Source organism: Scyliorhinus canicula, chromosome 20, assembly GCF_902713615.1.
Source record: "Scyliorhinus canicula chromosome 20, sScyCan1.1, whole genome shotgun sequence".
Classification (NCBI taxonomy): Eukaryota; Metazoa; Chordata; class Chondrichthyes; order Carcharhiniformes; family Scyliorhinidae; genus Scyliorhinus; species Scyliorhinus canicula.
The window spans coordinates 83,058,230-83,081,532 of NC_052165.1; the positions used below are offsets into that span (position 1 = coordinate 83,058,230).

Genomic DNA, 23,303 nt, shown 5'->3' on the forward strand with positions numbered 1-23,303 from the left:
CCCAGAGGAAACCGGAACACAGAGGAAACCCACGCAGCCACGGGGAGAAAGTGCAAACTCCACAGAGACAGTCACCCAAGTCTGGAATTGAACTTGGGTCCCTGGCGATGTGAAGCAGCAGTGCTAACCACTGTGCCACCGTCACTCTCCAATATTCCTCTCTCTCCACCATCCCTTCACTATCCTCTCTCACATTTATCACTTCCTCTACTATTCCTCTCTCCAGTCCCCTCTCTGTTCACTATCCCCCTCATCCCACCATCCCTTTTTTACTATCCTTCTCTCACCTCTCTCTTCGCTATCCCCCTTGTTCTACTATTCTCTTGCTGCAGTAACCCACTAGCCCCGTCTCTGCCCTGGCTTACCAGATGTGTTTCTACCATGGAGAGTGGACTCCACAGCATCTGTGTCCAGAAAATAGACTGACAAGTTCTGTGCCTGTCTGAACCTTGTGTCTGAGGTTGAATCAGCCTAACGAAAGATGATGTCATGGCCCTTGCTGTGTTGAGAAGAGATTTGGGTAACGCGACTGGGAGCTTTTCTCAGTAACTTCATTGAAGCCTACTTATAACAATAAAGATTATTTTATTGTTATTAAGCTGTTGTTGCAGAGCCTGTGAACATCAACCCAATCACTCTGGAGAGCGGGTAAGTCCAGAGGCATCTTTATTGTGCTGCCGTTTGATAAAACAGTGTTTACAATGTTCATTTTAATTTGGAAAAGATGTGTCATTGAAAGTATAGAAAAGTTCAGAAATCAGAGGGTTAACAGTTAGATATCTATCGTCAGTTGGAGGTTGGCCCCACACCCTTGTTATTCAGGTGTGTAATCGATGCCACCACGAGTTCTAAAATTCCTTCAGAAGTGATAGCAGAAATGACTCTGACAGCACAAAATCACCGAATCCTTTTAAATGATGGAAATAATATTCCCATTATTGGATTAGGAACCTACTCAGCACCTAAAATTGTAAGTATTTATTTTCAATCTATTTCATTCATTGCACCTTCAATGCTTCAGAGGCAGTGATCACATGGAGCCGGGCACAGCATAGGACACACATTTTGAGTGGATTAGAGGGGAGGGGGGGGGGGGGGGGGGGTGGCGGAATTCCTGCTGTGATCCAGGACAATGGAAAGGAGAGATCCAGCAGGAATCAGGTAAGTAGGAACTAATGTTGTCTGACTAGTTAGAGACAAGATAACTGATAATAGAATGTAGAGCTTGCTGTTCCCTATTCACTCTGGCATGACGGAATGCATGCAAATAGTAACAGGGGAAAAGGCTTCATGAGACCCATTCTGTTTTGACTCATAGGTAAATGTAAGGTAAAGTCGCCGTGGCCCAGATTACCATAGGTTGCTTTCCCCTTTGAGGGGATTTAACCTGAGCATCACCCCATCTCAGGCGAGGGGCAAGGTTGAGAAGGTGGGGCCTTCATGAATAACCTATTATTCGCCTCGTATTCGGATACCCGTGACTTCCGGCTAGCGGCGGTAAACCATGGTCTGCCAATTTAAAAAGGGAAAAATGCGCACTTACCTGCACTCGGATTATGCAATGAACCTTCGTCTCTGTTTGGCAGCTTTAGGTCTCCAGCTCGTCAGTCTGCACAGGCTCCAGTTTGTTTTGCCCTTTGTTTTATACTGACATTACTATTTTTATTGGTTCTTTTCAAGCAATTTTTTTATTTTTTTATGATTAAGAACATAAGAACATAAGAACTAGGAGCAGGAGTAGGCCATCTGGCCCCTCGAGCCTGCTCCGCCATTCAATTAGATCATGGCTGATCTTTTGTGGACTCAGCTCCACTTTCCGGCCCGAACACCATAACCCTTAATCCCTTTATTCTTCAAAAAACTATTTATCTTTACCTTAAAAACATGTAATGAAGGAGCCTCAACTGCTTCACTGGGCAAGGAATTCCATAGATTCACAACCCTTTGGGTGAAGAAGTTCCTCCTAAACTCAGTCCTAAATCTACTTCCCCTTATTTTGTGGCTATGTCCCCTAGTTCTGCTGTCACCCGCCAGTGGAAACAACCTGCCCGCATCTATCCTATCTATTCCCTTCATAATTTTAAATGTTTCTATAAGATCCCCCCTCATCCTTCTAAATTCCAACGAGTACAGTCCCAGTCTACTCAACCTCTCCTCATAATCCAACCCCTTCAGCTCTGGGATTAACCTAGTGAATCTCCTCTGCACACCCTCCAGCGCCAGTACGTCCTTTCTCAAGTAAGGAGACCAAAACTGAACACAATACTCCAGGTGTGGCCGCACTAACACCTTATACAATTGCAACATAAACTCCCTAGTCTTAAACTCCATCCCTCTAGCAATGAAGGACAAAATTCCATTTGCCTTCTTAATCACCTGTTGCACTTGTAAACCAACCTTCTGTGACTCATGCACTAGCACACCCAAGTCTCTCTGAACAGCGGCATGCTTTAATATTTTATCGTTTAAATAATAATCCCGTTTGCTGTTAATCCTACCAAAATGGATAACCTCACATTTGTCAACATTGTATTCCATCTGCCAGACCCGAGCCCATTCACTTAACCTATCCAAATCCCTCTGCAGACTTCCAGTATCCTCTGCACTTTTCGCTTTACCACTCATCTTAGTGTCATCTGCAAACTTGGACACATTGCCCTTGGTCCCCAACTCCAAATCATCAATGTAAATTGTGAACAATTGTGGGCCCAACACGGATCCCTGAGGGACACCACTAGCTACTGATTGCCAACCAGAGAAACACCCATTTATCCCAACTCTTTGCTTTCTATTAATTAACCAATCCTCTATCCATGCTATTACTTTACCCTTAATGCCATGCATCTTTATCTTATGCAGCAACCTTTTGTGTGGCACCTTGTCAAAGGCTTTCTGGAAATCCAGATATACCACATCCATCGGCTCCCCGTTATCTACTGCACTGGTAATGTCCTCAAAAAATTCCACTAAATTAGTTAGGCATGACCTGCCTTTTACGAACCCATGCTGCGTCTGCCCAATGGGACAATTTCTATCCAGATGCCTCGCAATTTCTTCCTTGATGATAGATTCCAGCATCTTCCCTATTACCGAAGTTAAACTCACTGGCCTATAATTTCCTGCTTTCTGCCTACCTCCTTTTTTAAACAGTGGCGTCACGTTTGCTAATTTCCAATCCACCGGGACCACCCCAGAGTCTAGTGAATTTCGGTAAATTATCACTAGTGCATCTGCAATTTCCCTAACCATCTCTTTTAGCACTCTGGGATGCATTCCATCAGGGCCAGGAGACTTGTCTACCTTTAGCCCCATTAGCTTGCCCATCACTCCCTCCTTAGTGATAACAATCCTCTCAAGGTCCTCACCTGTCATAGCCTCATTTCTATCAGTCGCTGGCATGTTATTTGTGTCTTCCACTGTGAAGACCGACCAAAAAAACCTGTTCAGTTCCTCAGCCATTTCCTCATTTCCCATTATTAAAACTCCCTTCTCATCCTCTAAAGGACCAATATTTACCTTAGCCACTCTTTTTTGTCTTATATATTTGTAAAAACTTTTACTGTCTGTTTTTATATTCTGAGCAAGTTTACTCTCATACTCTATCTTACTCTTCTTTATAGCTTTTTTAGTAGCTTTCTGTTGCCCCCTAAAGATTTCCCAGTCCTCTAATCTCCCAGCAATCTTTGCCACTTTATATGCTTTTTCCTTCAATTTGATACTCTCCCTTATTTCCTTAGATATCCACGGTCGATTTTCCCTCTTTCTTCCGTCCTTCCTTTTTGTTGGTATAAACCTTTGCTGAGTACTGTGAAAAATCGCTTGGAAGGTTCTCCACTGTTCCTCAACTGTTCCACCATAAAGTCTTAGCTCCCAGTCTACCTTAGCTAGTTCTTCTCTCATCCCCCTGTAATCTCCTTTGTTTAAACACAAAACACTAGTATTTGATTTTACTTTCTCACCCTCCATCTGTATTTTAAATTCCACCATATTGTGATCGCTCCTTCCGAGAGGATTCCTAACTATGAGATCATGAATCAATCCTGTCTCATTACACAGGACAAGATCTAGGACCGCTTGTTCCCTCGTAGGTTCCATTACATACTGTTCTAGGAAACTATCGCGGATACATTCTATAAACTCCTCCTCACGGTTGCCTTGACCGACCTGGTTAAACCAATCGACATGTAGATTAAAATCCCCCATGATAACTGCTGTACCATTTCTACATGCATCAGTTATTTCTTTGTTTATTGCCTGCCCCACCATCTCGTTACTATTTGGTGGCCGATAGACTACTCCTATCGGTGACTTTTTCGCCTTACTATTCCTGATTTCCACCCAAATGGATTCAACCTTATCCTCCATAGCACCGATGTCATCCCTTACTATTGCCCGGATGTCATCCTTAAATAACAGAGCAACACCACCTCCCTTACCATCCACTCTGTCCTTCCGAATAGTTTGATACCCTCGGATATTTAACTCCCAGTCGTGACCATCCTTTAACCATGTTTCAGTAATGGCCACTAAATCATAGTCATTTACGATATTTGTGCCACCAACTCATTTACTTTATTCCGAATACTACGAGCATTCAGGTAAAGTACACTTATGTTGGTTTTTTTACCTCTGTTTTGAATCTTAACATCTCCAGTTTTATTCCTTTTGTTATTACTGGGCCTATTCACTGTGCTCCCCTCAGTCACTGTACCTTGTACTGTCGCCCTTATGGATTTCTGACTATGTCTTCTCTGCCTTGCACTTTTCCCCTTACTTCCTTTTGTTTCTGTCCCTGTTTTACTACCTTCCAACTTCCAGCATTGGTTCCCATCCCCCTGCCACATCAGTTTAAACACTCCCCAACAGCTCTAGAAAACACCCCCCCTAGGACATCGGTTCCAGTCCTGCCCAAGTGCAGACCGTCCGGTTTGTACTGGTCCCACCTCCCCCAGAACCGGTCCCAATGCCCCAGGAATTTGAATCCCTCCCTCTTGCACCATCTCTCGAGCCACGCATTCATCATATCTATCCTGACATTCCTACTCTGACTAGCTCGTGGCACTGGTAGCAATCCTGAGATTACTACCTTTTGAGGTCCTACTTTTTAGTTTAACTCCTAACTCCCTGAATTCCGCTTGTAGGACCTCATCCCATTTTTTACCTATATCGTTGGTGCTTATGTGCACCATGACAGCTGGCTGTTCACCCTCCCCCCCAGAATGTCCTGCAGCCGCTCCGAGACATCCTTGACCCTTGCACCAGGGAGGCAACATACCATCCTGGAGTCTCGATTGCGTCCACAGAACCGCCTGTCTATTCCCCTTACGATCGAGTCCCCTATCACTATAGCCCTGCCATTTTTCTTCCTGCCCTGCTGTGCAGCAGAGCCAGCCACGGTGCCATGAACCTGGCTGCTGCTGCCTTCCCCTGGTGAGCCATCTTCCTCAACAGTATCCAAAGCGGTATATCTGTTTTACAGGGAGATGACCGCAGGGGACACCTGCACTGCCTTCCTACTCTTGCTCTTTCTTTTGGTCACCCATTTTCTATCTCCCTCAGTAACCTTCACCTGCAGTGTGACCAACTCGCTAAACGTGCTATCCACGACCTCCTCAGCATCGCAGATGCTCCAAAGTGAGTCCATCCGCAGCTCCAGAGCCGTCAAGCGGTCTAACAGGAGCTGCAACTGAACACACTTCTTGCACGTGAAGGAGCCAGGGACAGTGGACGTGTCCCTGAGCTCCCACATCGCACACGAGGAGCATGACACAGGTCTGGGATCTCCTGCCATGTCTTAAACCCTTGGTAAACTTAAACAACTAGAATTTCAAAATAAAAATAAATAAATTAGACAATGAAAAGAAAAAGAGAGTCTACTTACCAGGGTTAAAAAGCACCTCCTCACACTCTGCACCGAATTACCTCACTGCACCAAATGACCAAGTTTCAATCTCCCACTCTGTATGAGTCTCCCACTCTGTATGAGTCTCCCACTCTGTATGAGTCTCCCACTCTGTATGGGTCTCCCACTCTGTATGGGTCTCCCACTCTGTATGGGTCTCCCACTCTGTATGAGTCTCCCACTCTGTATGAGTCTCCCACTCTGTATGAGTCTCCTGGAAAAGTGCTCGCTTACTTTTTGCACTGTCTGTCTGTCTTTTATACAGACCTCAGCTAACCGATGACTCAAAAAAAACCTTAACTTCAAAGAGAATAATACAATGTGCCCCTAAACAGGCCTCAACAGGCCTCAGGTGATTGACAGATAACTGCCTCTCAGCAATTAGGGTGGGGGCAGCTTCAACCAATCAGACACTAAGCTCCACACTGCACTTTTTACTGAAAAACAGCAGAATTAGATTTTCCACTTACCTTTGCTGATTTACCTCACTGCACCAAATTACCAAGTTTCAATCCCCCCCATTAAGGGTGATTATTTGGAAGTGAAGATAGGTTTGGTTATTTGTTTTAAAACTGTGGAACTATATTCATAGAATCATAGAATTTACTGTAGGTAGGGGGCCATTCGGCCCATCGAGACTGCACCAGCCCTTGGAAAGAGCAGCCTACTGCAGATTTTTAAAAAGTAAACATTTATTGAGGTATTTATGGTTTTACAACAACAACAAAATGAACAATGTACATGAACTTATAAAGTTGGTGAAAAAGCCGTCTTCCTCCCTTACAGGTCCAACCTTTACAAACCCCCTACTCTAAACTAATCTAACCCTCAACCTCCCCCTTTCTGCTGACGGTTAATTTTCCGCAAAAAAGTCGACGAACGGTTGTCACCTCCGGACGAGGCCTAACAGTGACCCTCTCAAGGCGAACTTGATTTTCTCCAAACAGAGAAAGCTAGTCATGCCCTATAGCCAGGTCTCTGACTTCGGGGGCTTTGAGTCCCTCCAAGCTAATGGTATCTGTCTCCAGGCTACCAGGGAAGCAAAGGCCAGAACGTCTGCCTCTTTCTCCTCCTGGATTCCCAGGTCTTCTGACACTTCGAAAATCACCACCTCTGGATTCTGTGCCACCCTTGTTTTTAACACTGTGGACATGGCATCCGCAAGTCCCTGCCAGAATCCCCTAAGCTTCAGACATGCCCAGAATATACGGACATGGTTCGCTGACCCTCCCACACACCTTGCGCACCTGTCTTTTACCCCAAAGAACCTGCTCATCTGGGCCACTGTCATGTGAGCCCGGTGAACGACCTTGAATTGTATCAGGCTGAGCCTGGCACATGTAGTGGACACGTTGACTGTACTCAAAGCGTCCACCCAGAGATCATCCTGTATGTCTCCTCCCCACTCCTCTTCCCACTTGCTTTTCAGCTCCTCAGTCTGCGTCTCCTCTGACCCCATGAGTTCCTTGCAAATGTCAGAGACCCTCCCTTCTCCCACCCACACTCTAGAAACTACCCTGTCCTGTATCCCCCTTGGTGGTAAGAGCGGGAAAGTTGAAACCTGCCTGCGTAGAAAGTCCCGGACCTGCAGGTAGCTAAATTAATTTCCCCTCGCCAATCCAAATTTCTCCTCCAGCTCCCTCAGGCTAGGAAAGCTCCCCTCTATAAACATATCCCCCATCCTCTCAATCCCTGCTCTCTGCCATCTCCAAAACACTCCATCCATCCTTCCCAGGGCAAACCGGTGATTATTACAGATTGGGGACCAGACAGTCTGGTCCCCAATCTGTAATAATCACCGGTTTGCCCTGGGAAGGATGGATGGAGTGTTTTGGAGGTGGCAGAGAGCAGGGATTGAAAGGATGGGGGATATGTTTATAGAGGAGAGCTTTCCTAGCCTGAGGCTAGGAAAGCTCCCCTTAATCATACTTTGCAGCATGGTAGCATGGTGGTTAGCATCAATGCTTCACAGCTCCAGGGTCCCAGGTTCGATTCCTGGCTGGGGCACTGTCTGTGCGGAGTCTGCACGTCCTCCCCGTGTGTGCGTGGGTTTCCTCCGGGTGCTCCGGTTTCCTCCCACAGTCCAAAGATGTGCAGGTTAGGTGGATTGACCAGGCTAAATTGCCCTTAGTGTCCTAAAAAATAATGTTAATGGGGGTTGTTGGGTTACTGGTATAGGGTGGATACGTGGGCTTGAGTAGGGTGATCATTGCTCGGCACAACATTGGGGGCCGAAGAGTCTGTTCTGTGCTGTACTGTTCTAATTCTAATCTGCTCCCACATGTTTCCTCCATTGCCCCCAGACCCTCAGGGCCACCACCACTACGGGGCTGGTGGAGTACCGTGCCGTCGGGAATGGCAGAGGCGCTGTTATCAATGCCCCCAAGCTGGTGCCCTTGCATGAAGCCACCTCCACACGCTCCCATACCAACCCTCGCCTGGCTATATTCATTGCCCAATAGTAATTACTGAAGTTCGGCAGCGCCAGCCCACCCTCCCCCCGGCTCCACTCAAGCATCCGCTTTTTTACTCGTGGGGTCTTGCCTGACCATACAAAGCCAGTGATTACCTTATTGACCTGTTTAAAAAAGGACCGTTGAATAAAGAAGGGGAGACACTAAAACACAAACAGGAATCTCGGGATGACCGTCATTTTCACTGTCTGCTTCCTCCCCAGCTAGTGACAACGGGAGCGTGTCCCACCTCCGAAAATCGTCCTTCATTTGGTCTACTAGTCGGGCCAGATTGAACTTGTGTAGCCATACCCATTCCCTCGCCACCTGGATGCCTATGTAACGAAATCTTCCCCCACCACCCGAAATGGCAGTTCCCCCAGTCGCCTCTCCTAGCCCCTTGCCTGGACCGCGAACATCTCACTTTTCCCAATATTTAGTTTATACCCTGAGAACCGGCCAAATTCCCCAAGAATTTTCATAATTTCTTCCTTCCCCTCCAATGGGTCCAATACATACAGGAGCAGGGATCTGTGTAAAGCGAGACTCTGTGCTCCACTCCCCCCCAAACCCCCCCCCCCCCACCCCACCGACCAGTCCCTTCCAGCCCCTTGAGGCTCTCAGCGCAATTGCCAGCTAATGCGAACAACAGTGGGTAATCCCCCGATGGAGGCTAAAATAGTCCGATGGTATCCTATTCGTCCGTACGCTCACACTAGGAGCCTGATACAACAACCTGACCCAGTCAATAAAGCCCCACCCAAATCCGAACCATCCCAGTACGTCCCACAGATATTCCCAGACTACCCGATCAAAAGCCTTCTCTGCGTCCATTGCAACCACTACTTCCACCTCCCTTCCTTCCGGGTGTTGCTCGTTGTGTTCTCTCTTTAATTGGCTCTGTTTATGGCGGTTAGTATGGTCGCCTTCCTTAATTCGAATTACGTTTGCTCAAGAGTCGCCAGGTATCTTTCGATTCCGCCACAAGGTTCAAAACCGAATACGGATCAAAGACTCGATACACCAGGTAGTAAAGTTCGAAATTAATGCTCACTTATTTACACACACAGTCAAATATACTCATGCACAAAACTCTACCAACTAAACTATCACTACTACTAAAGCCTAAACTTAGCTTCGACTACCCACTCAGTCAGAGGAACAATGGCCTTTGTCCGGTTCTGAGGCTGCTGGGGACGAGCTGGTACGGAATAGTAGCTCGGAGCGTCTGTCTCATAGCGTGCGTTGACTTTAGACTTACTTGTTCTGGTGCAGCTGCTAGGCAGGTCTCTCCTCGCTGAGAGCCAAGGCCAAGAGAGAGATTGTCTCTTGGGGGCTTCTTCTTATACCCAAAAGGGGCTTTGCGCGCTCTGGGGTGGGCCTTGAACTGGGCCGCATTTGATCATTCCTATCGATTTCCTCCAATAAAGGGGTGGGTTCCCTAATTGCTGGGCGTGTCCTAGATGGCCGTTGGCCTGCTTTGTTCTAGTCTCCTCTGGCGCCGGGGCGTCTGCTTTAGTGTCGTTTACCAAAATGTAACTCTTTTGTCCCCGGAGATGGCTCATTGGTATGGTAATGGCTTTGCAGTATCGGTCTTGTCTGGGAGCTACAGCTCCAATCAACAGACAAACCTTGCACCTGCTTGCTTTCTCAGCATTGTCCATTTTCCCTGCATTCTTTGCATAGTGTCCATTTTGTAATCAGGACGTGGCCATCCCAGATGGCTACAAGGGGGCCATCATAATCACATTTAACAACTTTCTTACATTGGCCACCAACTGCCTTCCCTTAACAAACCCCGTCTGGTCATCCCCAATGTTCCGGACTGTGTCCTGAACACAGTCTTCAATCCTAGAGGACACAATTTTGGCCAGCAATTTGGCGTCCACATTCAATAGGGATATCGGCTTGTAGGACCCACATAGCTCCTTGTCTCGCTTCAGGCTAAATGAGATCGTGGCCTGTGACATCATCGGGGGAAGCACCCTATGCTACCTTGCCTCATTGAATGTCCTCATCAATAGTGGCCCCAATATCCCAGAGAACATTTTATAGAGCTCCACTGGGTACCCGTCCGGCCCCAGGACTTTACCTGACTGCACGGTCTTCAGACTCATCGCTATCTCTTCCAACCCGATCGGGGCCCCCAGCCATTCTATCAAACCCACCGTCCACCTTCGGGAAATTCAGCCCCTGTAAGAAGTGCCTCATCTCCTCTGGCCCAAGTGGGGTTTCCGACCCATACAGCCTACTGTAATCCTCCTTGAATGCCTTATTAACCCCTGCTGACTCTCCAACAAGGCTCCCGTCCCCATCTTTTACTTTCCCTATCTCCCTAGCTGCCTTCCTCTTTCTGAGCTGCATTCTGCTGGCCTTCTCTCCATGCTGATAGATCGTCCCTCTCGCCTTTCTCAGCTGCTCTACTGCCTTCCCTGTAGTTAACAGACCAAACTCCGCCTGTAGCCTCCGTCGTTCCCTTAAAATCCCTGCCTCTGGGGTCTCCGCATACCTCCTGTCGACCTGTAATATCTCCTTTATCAGTTGGTCCATCTCTGCTCTGTCTGCCTTCTTCCTGTGGGCCCATATTGAGATCAGCTCCCCTTACACCACTGCCTTCAATGCCACCCAGACCACCGCAGCCGAAACATCCCCCGTGTTGTTGAATTCCCGGTAGTTCTGAATACATTTCCTCAGCCGCCCGTACACCTCTTCGTCAGCTAAAAGTCCCACGTCCAGCCTCCAGTGCGGCCGCTGGCTATTCTCCTTGCTAACCTGTAGGTCAACCCAGCGCAGGGCATGATCTGAGATTGTGATCGCCGAATACCCCGTGTCCACTCCCCCCATCAATGGAGCCCTGTACAAAATTTAAAAATCAATCCGGGAGTTCACTTTATGCACATGTGAGTAGAAGAACTCCTTCACTCTCGGCTTCCCAAATCTCCATGGGTCCACCCCCCCCCCCCCCCCCCCCACCCCCCCCCCCCACCCCCCCCCCCCCCCCCCCCCCCCCCCTCCCCACCCCCCCCCCAGCCCCATCTGCTCCTTTGCCATTGCTGGCACCCCTGCTCATCTTTGAGCTCAACCCGGTCTAAACCAGTGTCAATAACTGTGTTAAAATCCCCTCCCATACCAACTTATGCAAATGCAAGTCCGGGATCTTCCCCAGCATCCTTTTTATAAACTCCACATCATCCCAATTTGACGCATACACATTTACTAGTACCATCTGCACTTTCTCTAGTTTTCCACTGACTACATGTACCGGCGTCCCACATCCGTAACTATTCTTCCCGCCTCAAACACCACTCCCTTATTAATCAGGATCGCAACGCCTCTAGTCTTCGTGCCCAGTCCCGAGTGGAAAAACCTGTCTGACCCATCCCTTCCTTAATCTGAGCTGATCAACTAGCCTTGGGTGTGTCTCCAATAGCATTACCACATCGCCTTCAGTCCTGTCAGATGCGCGAATATGCGTGCCCTCTTAACAGGCCCATTGATCCCTCTCACATTCCAAGTGATCAGCCTAGTTGGGGGTCTCACCTCCCCCACGTCCCTGTCCCCCCCCACAATCTTCTTTGGCCAGTCTCCAGCCCATGCTCCACGCCTCCGCCTGCCCGCCCCCCGGCAGCCTCCGCCCCCAACCTCCTTTCTGTCCCACAGCAAAAGCCCCTCCCCCGTTAGCAGAACATTTTCCTCCCTCCCCCTCCTAGTAACAGCGCTATGGAAACCGACCCCTTCGACAAGCATAGCATCTAAGCATAAGCATAAGCATAAAATCATAACACAGTCCAAAGATGTGCGGGTTAGGTGGATTGGCCATGCTAAATTGCCTGTAGTGTTAGGTTAATGGGGGGATTATTGGGTTACGGATATAGGGAGGGTTTGAGTAGGGTGATCATAGCTCGGCACAACATTGAGGGCCGAAGGGCCTGTTCTGTGCTGTACTGTTCTATGTTCTATGTTCTATCTGCTCATCCTCCACTTCCGTGAGCTAGCCCGCCCAGCTAGCTTGGCGGGATCAAGGCAGCCCCTGGGTTGGTTGGTGGGCCCATGTCGCCCGCCGCACTCAGTGTGGTGGAGGATTCAGGTCCGGAGGGCGACTGTCCGAAGGCTGTGTCGGGAGCACAGGGTGCACGAGATGCTCCGTAGTGGGATGCGGGTCTCACTCGTGTCTGACACTTTGTCGCCCCTCACACCCTCTGGGGAACTCCCAGAATCTGGCACATCATAATTGAAGCTTCTTCTGCTTATCTGCCTCTGTAGATAGTTCAGGTAGTACCCTATTGGGCCAACACTCCGACTCCCTCCCTCCCCACTACCCGCCTTTCCCCTTTCTCCCCACCAACCCCCCTTCCTTTCCCTTCTGTTGGTACAGAGGCGAGGGTATCTCTTCTCTCCAGCGCAAAATTTAGTGCTTGTACCATTTGTTTTTTTTGTACAATTGTGTTGTGAACTGTTTTAATAATCTGAGTATCCGCCCCCCCCTCCCCGTACATTGGTACTGAGGGAGGATATCCTGTTTCTCCAACACAAAATGAGTGTTTGTACCGTTTGGCCTTGTATATATTTTTTACTGTTTTAATAAAAAGATATTGTGACCCTACTAAAGCTTAAGCCCACGCCTTCATCCTATCCCTGTAATCCTGTAACCCCACATAACCTTTTGGACACTAAGGGCCAATTTATCATATCGTACCATATCATAACCCTAATTTATCACTGTGCATAAGGAGGCCATTCGACCCATTTAGTATGGCCAATCTACCTAACCCGCACATCTTTAAACTGTAGAAGGAATCCAGAGGAAACCCCCGCAGACACGGTGAGAAAGTGAAAACGCCCCACAGACTTTCACTCGAGGCCAGAATTGAACCCGGGACCCTGGAGCTGTGAGGCAGCAGTGCTACTCACTGTGCCACCGTGCCGCCTATGACCTCCAATAGTGTTATATAGTTTTACGTGTGGCATGCTTAAAAGTGTTTGCATGTTATAATTTAGATTATGGTCATAAGATTTTGAAAGGGTTTTTTGCTGTTACTATCCTTGTATCATCTGGGTGAGATACACCATTGGCTGATGCCAAAATCGCGAAACACGATTGGGCGGATAATAGGTTCCAACGACAAAAATGCAGCGGGTACTGATTTGGCACCAAATAGCAATTCTCAGTCACCTCGATAGCGACGTCAAGGCGGTCCAGAATGCACATACAGTAAAGATCATTAGCAGGCCTGACCTGGTATTCTCCAGAGCCTCTGCAGTTCTTTGCTTTCGATGGGCCGAGTTCCCAACGCCGCAGTTCACATGCTTTTAAAAATCATGAAAACGGCGTTGTGGCTGATGAAGGAGAGAGAGGAGGTAGGGCACAGAGGCGCGACTGTGGGCTGCCAGGCCAGACACTAACCGAGCTGGCTGGTGTTGGGGGGGCGGGGGGGGGGGACCTGCCAGGGCCGGTGGGAGGGGGATATGATGGAGTGGATAGTGTGACCCCCCCCCCCAGGACTGGGGCAGTGTCCAGTTACAGACCACCATTGCCATGCCATTGCCACAATGACATAAAACTATCTCTGATTTAACAAATTTCTTGCAGTAAAATATATTTTCTCACATGAATACCATGGTCACTAAAATATATTTCCCTGCATAAACACAACGGTTCTGTATATTTGTAAAGAGGGCAGGAAGGGAAGGATTTTGACATATGAGTTGATAATGTTACAAGTTCAAAGTCTGTAAGCAGCAGCTGCTGAAACGCAGTGTCCTCACAGATATCTCCTCTGACATCATTTCGGGATGTCCTTTGATAGTAAACTCTTAGGGGCTGGGTAATTGATTCACTGCAATACCTGTCAGAGAGATAGTTCACGTTAGCTTACAGGTTGCTTGCTAAATCAACAAAGATATTAAACTTTGTTAAAGCATTTAAAGTAATCACTGAGGCTTGTAAAGGTGAAATTACATCAGGGAGACTCTTAAACAACATAACTTAAAATACGTTGCAAAATCCAGACGTACATTTGCTCTGAATCAGCTGGACGGACAGGTGTGCTAACATTAGTGTCCTTGAAGGAGTCAGTAGCACCAATTTCGAGGCCATGATCATGATCCAAAACCAACTGAGTCTCGACTGCCAGAGCAAATCTTCTTCATCCAGCTCAAGGAAGGTTCCTGAACAAGATGAAGACAAAGGAAGGTTTTCAAAGACCCTTTGAAGGCTTACCTGAAGAAATAGAACATAGACATCAATGCCTGGAGATTTTGCTCAGAAGAGACCTACTTGGAGGAACCTCCTGGTCGAAGGGTCACAATTCTTGAAGTTCACCCGACGGCAAGGGGGAGGCCCAGAAAAAGATCCTGAGAAAGGCATATCCACAACCTAGCATCCAAGGACTGATCCCACCTTTTGGAAACCCATGCCAAATGAGGGTTGAAGATGATAATCAGCCACACAAGGACCCACAGAACCCGTGACTAGTAACACGGAGTATCTTCGGTGGGCAATCATACCAGTTAGCGAGTGATCGCCGATTCAATCCATAATAGATCCTTCTATGGGATCAACATCCTCGTGACAAACCAAAGTTTTAAAAAAATCTTTCTTTTACTTTCTGTGACTCCAAACTAACTTCATGCACGCAAGTATCACTTTAACAGCCTCATGACAAACCAAAGTTTGAAAAAAATTGAAATATATTGTTCTTTCACTTTATTTGTATTTTAAACATATTTATAAACACTAAACACTAACAATAAAGAACATTAATCTACCAAAAAATGTCTCCTGCCTCTGCTAAACCGAAAAATAAAAGTGCAAATAAAAATGTGTAAAAATTCACCTAACATTTGGGCAAATTGTCCAAGTTAGTGCTGTCCTTGCATTTTCATTGAGGAGCAGGGCTTCAAGCAAGAAAAACAAAATGTCCGGGAGTTCAAACACAGGCATGCCTGAATGCTCACGTTTCCGGGTCCTCGCGCCGCGGCGGGCCGGCAACTTAAGTCGCTGACTGGAGAGGAAGTTACGGGTCAATGTCTCAAGGGATGACATAGATGTCAGTACTGAACCCCCCCCCCCCCCACTTCCACCCACCTCTCAGGTTGAAAAGCTGTGTAATTGAGACTAGGGCTACATGCAGTCATGGTAGAACAGAGTGACTCAGAGGGAGCAGGCTAGTTTGAGTGTGCTGGTGCAACATGCCATTTGGAAATGGCAGGAATTGATGGCAAGCAACTGTGCACTGATACAGTCCCATTCTCCCCTTCTCCCACAACATCAGGCATTGCTCAGTTAGAGAATATGGCTTGTCTGTGCAAACAGACATATGTTCCGTGTGAGATGTCAGCATTGCATACCGAAAAGGGCCCACAATGCCAGGGGGAATGGTTTAGGACTGGTGATGAGTGCAGGAACCCACGGGCAATTCAAAATGTTGAGAAGGCAACCAAAAAGCTGCTGAGGCTGCATTAGAGGCACTCTGGAACAACGTGAACTCTGTTAATGAGAGAGATGATCTTGTTAGTTCACTAAGCTGAAGGGGATGTTGGTGTGCGGGGAAATAGCATGGATCAGTCCACTCAGAGTATGAGCACTGATATCCATGGATTATATAAGGATGGGCACACTGGTGGCATAGTGGTTAATAAAATCGATGACTGCTGTGCCCCATCAGCCAGCCCAAGCCAACCTATCTGAAGGTCAACGTCAGGCTCTGGAGGTTAGTGGTCTGAGTGCAACTTGTACCGGAGTGCATCTGGAGTTTGGTGAAAAAGGGAATCTCAAGGGGTAAGTTTTAAGGAACGATTTAATTAGAGGGCGAATTTCAATTGAAAGTCTAATTTGTACTTAGCTTTGCAACTAAATAAAAGTTGCTCTTTTGGGTGAAGTTTAGTTGTCGCTTTAAAACAGGTGAAGCTAGTTAATTAGACAACTGATTTTTATCGTTTCAGAAGCCTTAAATTAGGGGCCATAAAAGGAGGGCTCCTCCAGTGCTGGCTTGATGCATCTTGCATCAGAGTGCATCTGAAATTTTATGAAAAGGGAGTTAGTGTGGTGAATGTATAATGCTTAATTCACACTATGTATCACTGTGTCCCTGTGGGCTCCGTCTGTGAACCGTTGCGCAGCTCTGCCCACAGGGGAAGATGAGGAGCTTGTACAGGGCTCCACCCTTGGCACCGCCCATGGCCCTTCCAACTACCAGAAGTTTAAAGTGCTGCGGTCTTTTGAGTCTGCCCTCAGTTCTTTTGGTCGCTGGCAGGCTCAGTTGTAAGTCTATTAAAGCCACAGTTTACTTCCTCTCGTGTCTCAAGTGAATTGATGGTCACATCAATTTAATAGACTTAAAAAACCACCATGGAATCAGCCCTCAAACTTGACCCACAGGCCGCAGAAGCAAATTAAATCTTTCTACACTGGCTTCGGTGCTTCAAGGCCTACCTGGCTGCGTCGACTACCTCCGCGACTACTGAAGAGCAGAAACTCAGTCTCCTACACGCACGGGTGAGCCATCGCATCTCTACGCAACGCGATAGTACCGACCCGTACACTGAAGCCCTCGCTATACTCGACCGCCTATACGTGCGGCCTGTAAATGAAGTTTACGTGCGGTACATTTTCACTACCCGCCGCCAGCGCCCCGCAGAGTCGCTAGAGGACTACCTGCGCAATCTAAAAGCTCTTGCACGGGAATGTAACTTTCAGGCTGTAACTGCCTCCTGGCATATGGAACTCGCTGTCCGTGATGTGTATGTTGCAGGGGTCCGGTCTAATTATGTGTGCCAGCGCCTCCTCGAAAAAGGGGCCCAGAACTTGGTGGACACAGTAACGCTAGCAGCCTCGCTGGAGGTCGCGTTTCAAAGTTTGAACTCGTTCCCCGCTGACCATGTGACCCCATTGTGGACCCCCGACCAGAAACTGCCCACGGCCACCTGCCCACTATGGAGCACCATCGTGCCATTTCTGCGGTCAGCCCCAACACTCACGGCAGCACTGTCCGACCCGCAACTCGACCTGCAGCAGCTGCAGTCGATAAGGACAGTTTGCTAAGGTATGCTTGTCTAAATCTAAACCCTCTAACTCTCCCGCTATCCAGAGCAATAGCTCCCCCAACTCGCAGGCCCGCAGACCCCGCAATGTTGCAGCGTGTCTGCCGACTCCGCCTCCGCCCGACGTATGCGATCATGGGAGCTGCAATCTTGGGGGCCATCTTCCTCGCCGCCCGCCACTTGCGATCCATGGGGGTGGCCATCTTGGACGCAATCTTCTTCATTGCCCACCACGTGCGATCAACCGCCACTATCTTGACCATCACCCGATGTTCATCTCGACGACTACGACATCCGCGGACAGTCATCACGGGGCCACTCCAGCACTGCTGATCAAGCCACCGACTACCCGCACCTCAACGCAGTCACTTTGGACCAGTCACGGCCAAAGCACCTCAGAAGCTCAATGATGTCCGTTCAGGTCAATGGATACAAGATACCGTGCCTCTTCGACTCCGGGAGCACCGAGAGCTTCGTTCATCTAGACCTGGTAAGACGCTGTTCACTCCTATCTTCCCAGCACGGCAAACATCTCCCTCGCCTCGGGGTCGCACTTGGTTCAAATACAAGGGCGCACCGTTGCGACATTAACAATACAGGCCGCCAACTGCTCTAATTTCCAGCTGTACGTACTCCCAGACCTCTGCACCCCCCTCCTACTGGGGCTCAATTTTCAATGCAATCTTAGAAGCCTCACACTTCGCTTCGGTGGACCCCTATCCCCTTTCACTATATGCAGCTTAGCGACTCTAAAATTTGACTCCCCTCCACTCTTCGCTAATCTCACTGCTAACTGCAAACCCATAGCCACTCGCAGCAGGTGGTATAGCCTGCAGGGCAGGGTATTCATTAGAGCCAAAGTCCAGCGGCCCCTACGTGAGGGAGTCATAGAGGTCAGTAGGTCAGGTGGTGGTCGTCAAGACCGGGGAAAAGTTCCAGATGGTGGTTGATTACAGCCAGACCATTAACCGGTTCACACACTTCGATGCGTACCCCCTCCCCCGAATTGCAGACAGGGTCAACCAAATCGGCCAGTTACGCATCTTCTTACGGTGGATCTGAAGTCTGCATACTACCAGCTCCCAATCTGCCCAGAGTACTGCCACTGAGATGAGGAATAGGGAGAGAGAGCAATTAAACACGTGGCTACAGGGATGGTGCAGGCGGGAGGGATTCAGATTTCTGGATAACTGGGGCTCTTTCTGGGGAAGGTGGGATCTCTATAGACAGGATGGTCTACATCTGAAACTGAGGGGCACCAATATCCTGGGGGGGGAGATTTGTTAGTGCTCTTTGGGGGGGTTTAAACTAATTCAGCAGGGGCATGGGAACCTGGATTGTAGTTTTGGGGTACGGGAGATTGAGAGTATAGAGGTCAGGAGCACAGATTTGACTTTGCAGGAGGGTGCCAGTGTTCAGGTAGGTGGTTTGAAGTGTGTCTACTTCAATGCCAGGAGTATACGAAATAAGGTAGGGGAACTGGCAGCATGGGTTGGTACCTGGGACTTCGATGTTGTGGCCATTTCAGAGACATGGATAGAGCAGGGACAGGAATGGTTGTTGCAGGTTCCGGGGTTTAGGTGTTTTAGTAAGCTCAGAGAAGGGGGCAAAAGAGGGGGAGGTGTGGCGCTGTTAGTCAAGGACAGTATTACGGTGGCGGAAAGGATGCTAGATGGGGACTCTTCTTCTGAGGTAGTATGGGCTGAGGTTAGAAACAGGAAAGGAGAGGTCACCCTGTTGGGAGTTTTCTATAGGCCACCTAATAGTTCTAGGGATGTAGAGGAAAGGATGGCGAAGATGATTCTGGAAAAGAGCGAAAGTAACAGGGTAGTTGTTATGGGAGACTTTAACTTTCCAAATATTGACTGGAAAAGATATAGTTCGAGTACATTAGATGGGTCATTCTTTGTACAATGTGTGCAGGAGGGTTTCCTGACACAATATGTTGACAGGCCAACAAGAGGCGAGGCCACATTGGATTTGGTTTTGGGTAGTGAACCAGGCCAGGTGTTAGATCTGGAGGTAGGTGAGCACTTTGGAAACAGTGACCACAATTCGGTGACCTTTACGTTAGTGATGGAAAGGGATAAGTATACCCCGCATGGCAAGTTATAGCTGGGGAAGGGCAATTATGATGCCATTAGACATGGCTTAGGATGTGTTGGTTGGAGAAGTCGGCTGCAAGGGTTGGGCACACTGGATATGTGGAGCTTGTTCAAGGAACAGCTATTGCATGTTCTTGATAAGTACGTACCAGTCAGGCAGGGAGGAAGGGGTCGAGCGAGGGAACCGTGGTTTACCAAAGAAGTGGAATCTCTTGTTAAGAGGAAGAAGGAGGCCTATGTGAAGATGAGGCGTGAAGTTTCAGTTGGGGCGCTTGATAGTTACAAGGAAGCGAGGAAGGATCTAAAGAGAGAGCTGGGACGAGCAAGGACGGGACATGAGAAGTCTTTGGCAGGTAGGATCAAGGAAAACCCAAAAGCTTTCTATAGGTATGTCAGGAATAAAAGAATGACTAGGGTAAGAGTAGGGCCAGTCAAGGGCAGTGGTGGGAAGTTGTGTGTGGAGGCTGAGGAGATAAGCGAGATACTAAATGAATACTTTTCGTCAGTATTCACTCAAGAAAAAGATAATATTGTGGAGGAGAATGCTGAGACCCAGGCTATTAGAATAGATGGCATTGAGGTGCGTAGGGAAGAAGTGTTGGCAATTCTGGACAAGGTGAAAATAGATAAGTCCCCGGGGCCGGATGGGATTTATCCTAGGATTCTCTGGGAAGCCAGGGAAGAGATTGCTGAGCCTTTGGCTTTGATTTTTAGGTCATCATTGGCTACAGGAATAGTGCCAGAGGACTGGAGAATAGCAAATGTGGTCCCTTTGTTCAGGAAGGGGAGTAGAGATAACCCCGGTAACTATAGGCCGGTGAGCCTAACGTCTGTGGTGGGTAAAGTCTTGGAGAGGATTATAAAAGATACGATTTATAATCATCTAGATAGGAATAATATGATTAGGGACAGTCAGCATGGTTTTGTGAAGGGTAGGTCATGCCTCACAAACCTTATCGAGTTCTTTGAGAAGGTGACTGAACAGGTAGACGAGGGTAGAGCAGTTGATGTGGTGTATATGGATTTCAGTAAAGCGTTTGATAAGGTTCCCCACGGTCGGCTATTGCAGAAAATACGGAGGCTGGGGATTGAGGGTGATTTAGAGATGTGGATCAGAAATTGGCTAGTTGAAAGAAGACAGAGAGTGGTAGTTGATGGGAAATGTTCAGAATGGAGTTCAGTTACGAGTGGCGTACCACAAGGATCTGTTCTGGGGCCGTTGCTGTTTGTCATTTTTATAAATGACCTAGAGGAGGGCGCAGAAGGATGGGTGAGTAAATTTGCAGACGACACTAAAGTCGGTGGAGTTGTAGACAGTGCGGATGGATGTTGCAGGTTACAGAGGGACATAGATAAGCTGCAGAGCTGGGCTGAGAGGTGGCAAATGGAGTTTAATGTGGAGAAGTGTGAGGTGATTCACTTTGGAAAGAATAACAGGAATGCGGAATATTTGGCTCATGGTAAAATTCTTGGTAGTGTGGATGAGCAGAGGGATCTCGGTGTCCATGTACATAGATCCCTGAAAGTTGCCACCCAGGTTGATAGGGTTGTGAAGAAGGCCTATGGCGTGTTGGCCTTTATTGGTAGAGGGATTGAGTTCCGGAGCCATGAGGTCATGTTGCAGTTGTACAAAACTCTAGTACAGCCGCATTTGGAGTATTGCGTACAGTTCTGGTCGCCTCATTATAGGAAGGACGTGGAAGCTTTGGAACGGGTGCAGATGAGATTTACCAGGATGTTGCCTGGTATGGAGGGAAAATCTTATGAGGAAAGGCTGATGGACTTGAGGTTGTTTTCGTTAGAGAGAAGAAGGTTAAGAGGTGACTTAATAGAGGCATACAAAATGATCAGAGGGTTAGATAGGGTGGACAGCGAGAGCCTTCTCCCGCAGATGGAGGTGGCTAGCACGAGGGGACATAGCCTTAAATTGAGGGGTAATAGATATAGGACAGAGGTCAGAGGTGGGTTTTTACGCAAAGAGTGGTGAGGCCGTGGAATGCCCTACCTGCAACAGTAGTGAACTCGCCAACATTGTGGGCATTTAAAAATTTATTGGATAAGCATATGGATGATAAGGGCATAGTGTAGGTTAGATGGCCTTTAGATTTTTTCCATGTCGGTGCAACATCGAGGGCCGAAGGGCCTGTACTGCGCTGTATCGTTCTATGTTCTATGTACACGGCGTTCGAGGCAGATGGACGCCTCTTCCATTTCCTCCAGGTTCCCTTTGGCGTCACGAATAGGGTCTCGGTGTTCCAACGGGCAATAGACCGAATGGTGGACGAGTACGGGCCACGTTTCCGTATCTGGATAACGTCACCATCTGCGGCCATGATCAGCAGGACCACGACGCCAACCTCCACCGATTTCTCCAAACCGCCCAGAAACTCAATCTCACCTATAATAAGGAGAAATGCGTTTTCCGCACAACCAGACTAGCCATCCTCGGCTATGTCATGGAAAACGGGGTCCTGGGGCCTGACCCGGACCGTATGCATCACCGGACCCCCTCTTCCTCATCGTTCCAGGGCCCTCAAGGGGTGCCTTGGATTTTTCTCCTATTACGCCCAGTGGGTCCCCCAGTATGCGGACAAAGCCCGCCCATTATTTAAGACCACACTATTCCCACTGTCAGCCGAGGCCCGCCAGCCTTCAACTGCATCAAGGAGGACATCGCCAAAGCCGCCACACGGGCGGTGGATGAATCCGTCCCCTTTCAGGTGGTGAGCGACGCCTCAGAGGTCGCTCTCGCCGCCACTCTGAACCAGGCAGGGAGACCAGTAGCTTTCTTCTCCCAAACCCTCTCCGCTTCAGAACTTCGACACTCCTCAGTCGAAAAAGAAGCTCTAGCCATTGTGGAAGCCGTACGGCACTGGAGGCACTACCTCGCAGGTAGGAGGTTCACCCTCATCACCGACGAGAGATCGGTTGCCTTCATGTTCGACAACTCGCAATGGGGCAAAATAAAAATGATAAAATCTTGAGGTGGAGGATCAAACTCTCCACCTATAATTATGACATCATATATCGGCCGGGGAAGCTCAACGAGCCCCCAGATGCCCTGTCCCACGGCACATGCGCCAGCGCGCAAGACGACCGATTACAGGCTATCCACAATGACCTCTGCCACCCAGGGGTCACCCGGCTCACCCACTACATCAAAGCCCGAAATCTGCCTTTCTCCACCGAGGAGGTAAAAGCCATCACCAGGGATTGCCCAATCAGCGCGGAGTGCAAACTGCACTTCTATAGACCAGACAAGGCCCACCTGGTAAAGGCTTCCCGGCCCTTTGAACGCCTGAGCATCGATTTCAAAGGGCCCCTCCCCTCGACAAAATTGAAATGTGTACATCCTCAACGTCATAGACAAATTCTCCTGTTTTCCGTTTGCTATCCCATGCCCCGATATGACCTCCCATACAGTCATCAGAGCCCTGCACAGTGTCTTCACCCTGTTCAGCTTCCTCAGCTACGTCCACAGCGACAGGGGTTCGTCCTTCATGAGCGACGAGCTGCGTCAGTACCTGCTCGACAAGGGGATCGCCTCGAGCAGGACGACCAGCTATAACCCCAGGGGGAACAGGCAGGTAGAGAGGGAGAATGCGACGGTCTGGAAGACCGTCCTACTGACCCTACGGTCCAGAAATCTCCCGACCTCCCACTGGCAGGAGGTCCTCCCCGACTCGCTCCATGCAATTAGGTCCCTCCTGTGTACGGCCACTAAACAGACCCCTCACGAGCGATTATTTGTTTTCCCTAGGGGCACTACCACAGGGACTTCACTCCCATCTTGGTTGAGGA

The 23,303-nt window shown here is 48.6% G+C and overlaps 1 protein-coding gene across 4 annotated transcripts in view; it reads left to right on the top strand.

The window, feature by feature from the left end:
• Positions 1–628: 628 nt before the first annotated feature.
• LOC119955164 (aldo-keto reductase family 1 member D1-like) overlaps positions 629–23,303 on the top strand; it is a 97,526-nt gene continuing 74,851 nt past the window's right edge. For 2 of the 4 annotated variants that reach the window (XM_038781119.1, XM_038781120.1), the window contains exon 1: positions 795–970. In XM_038781119.1, coding sequence (XP_038637047.1) covers positions 878–970 — 93 coding nt within the window. In that variant the 5' untranslated portion in view covers positions 795–877. Of the gene's footprint in view, positions 649–794; positions 971–1,102; positions 1,162–23,303 lie in introns of those variants that run through there. The other 2 variants (XM_038781122.1, XM_038781121.1) reach the window with 2 other exon arrangements.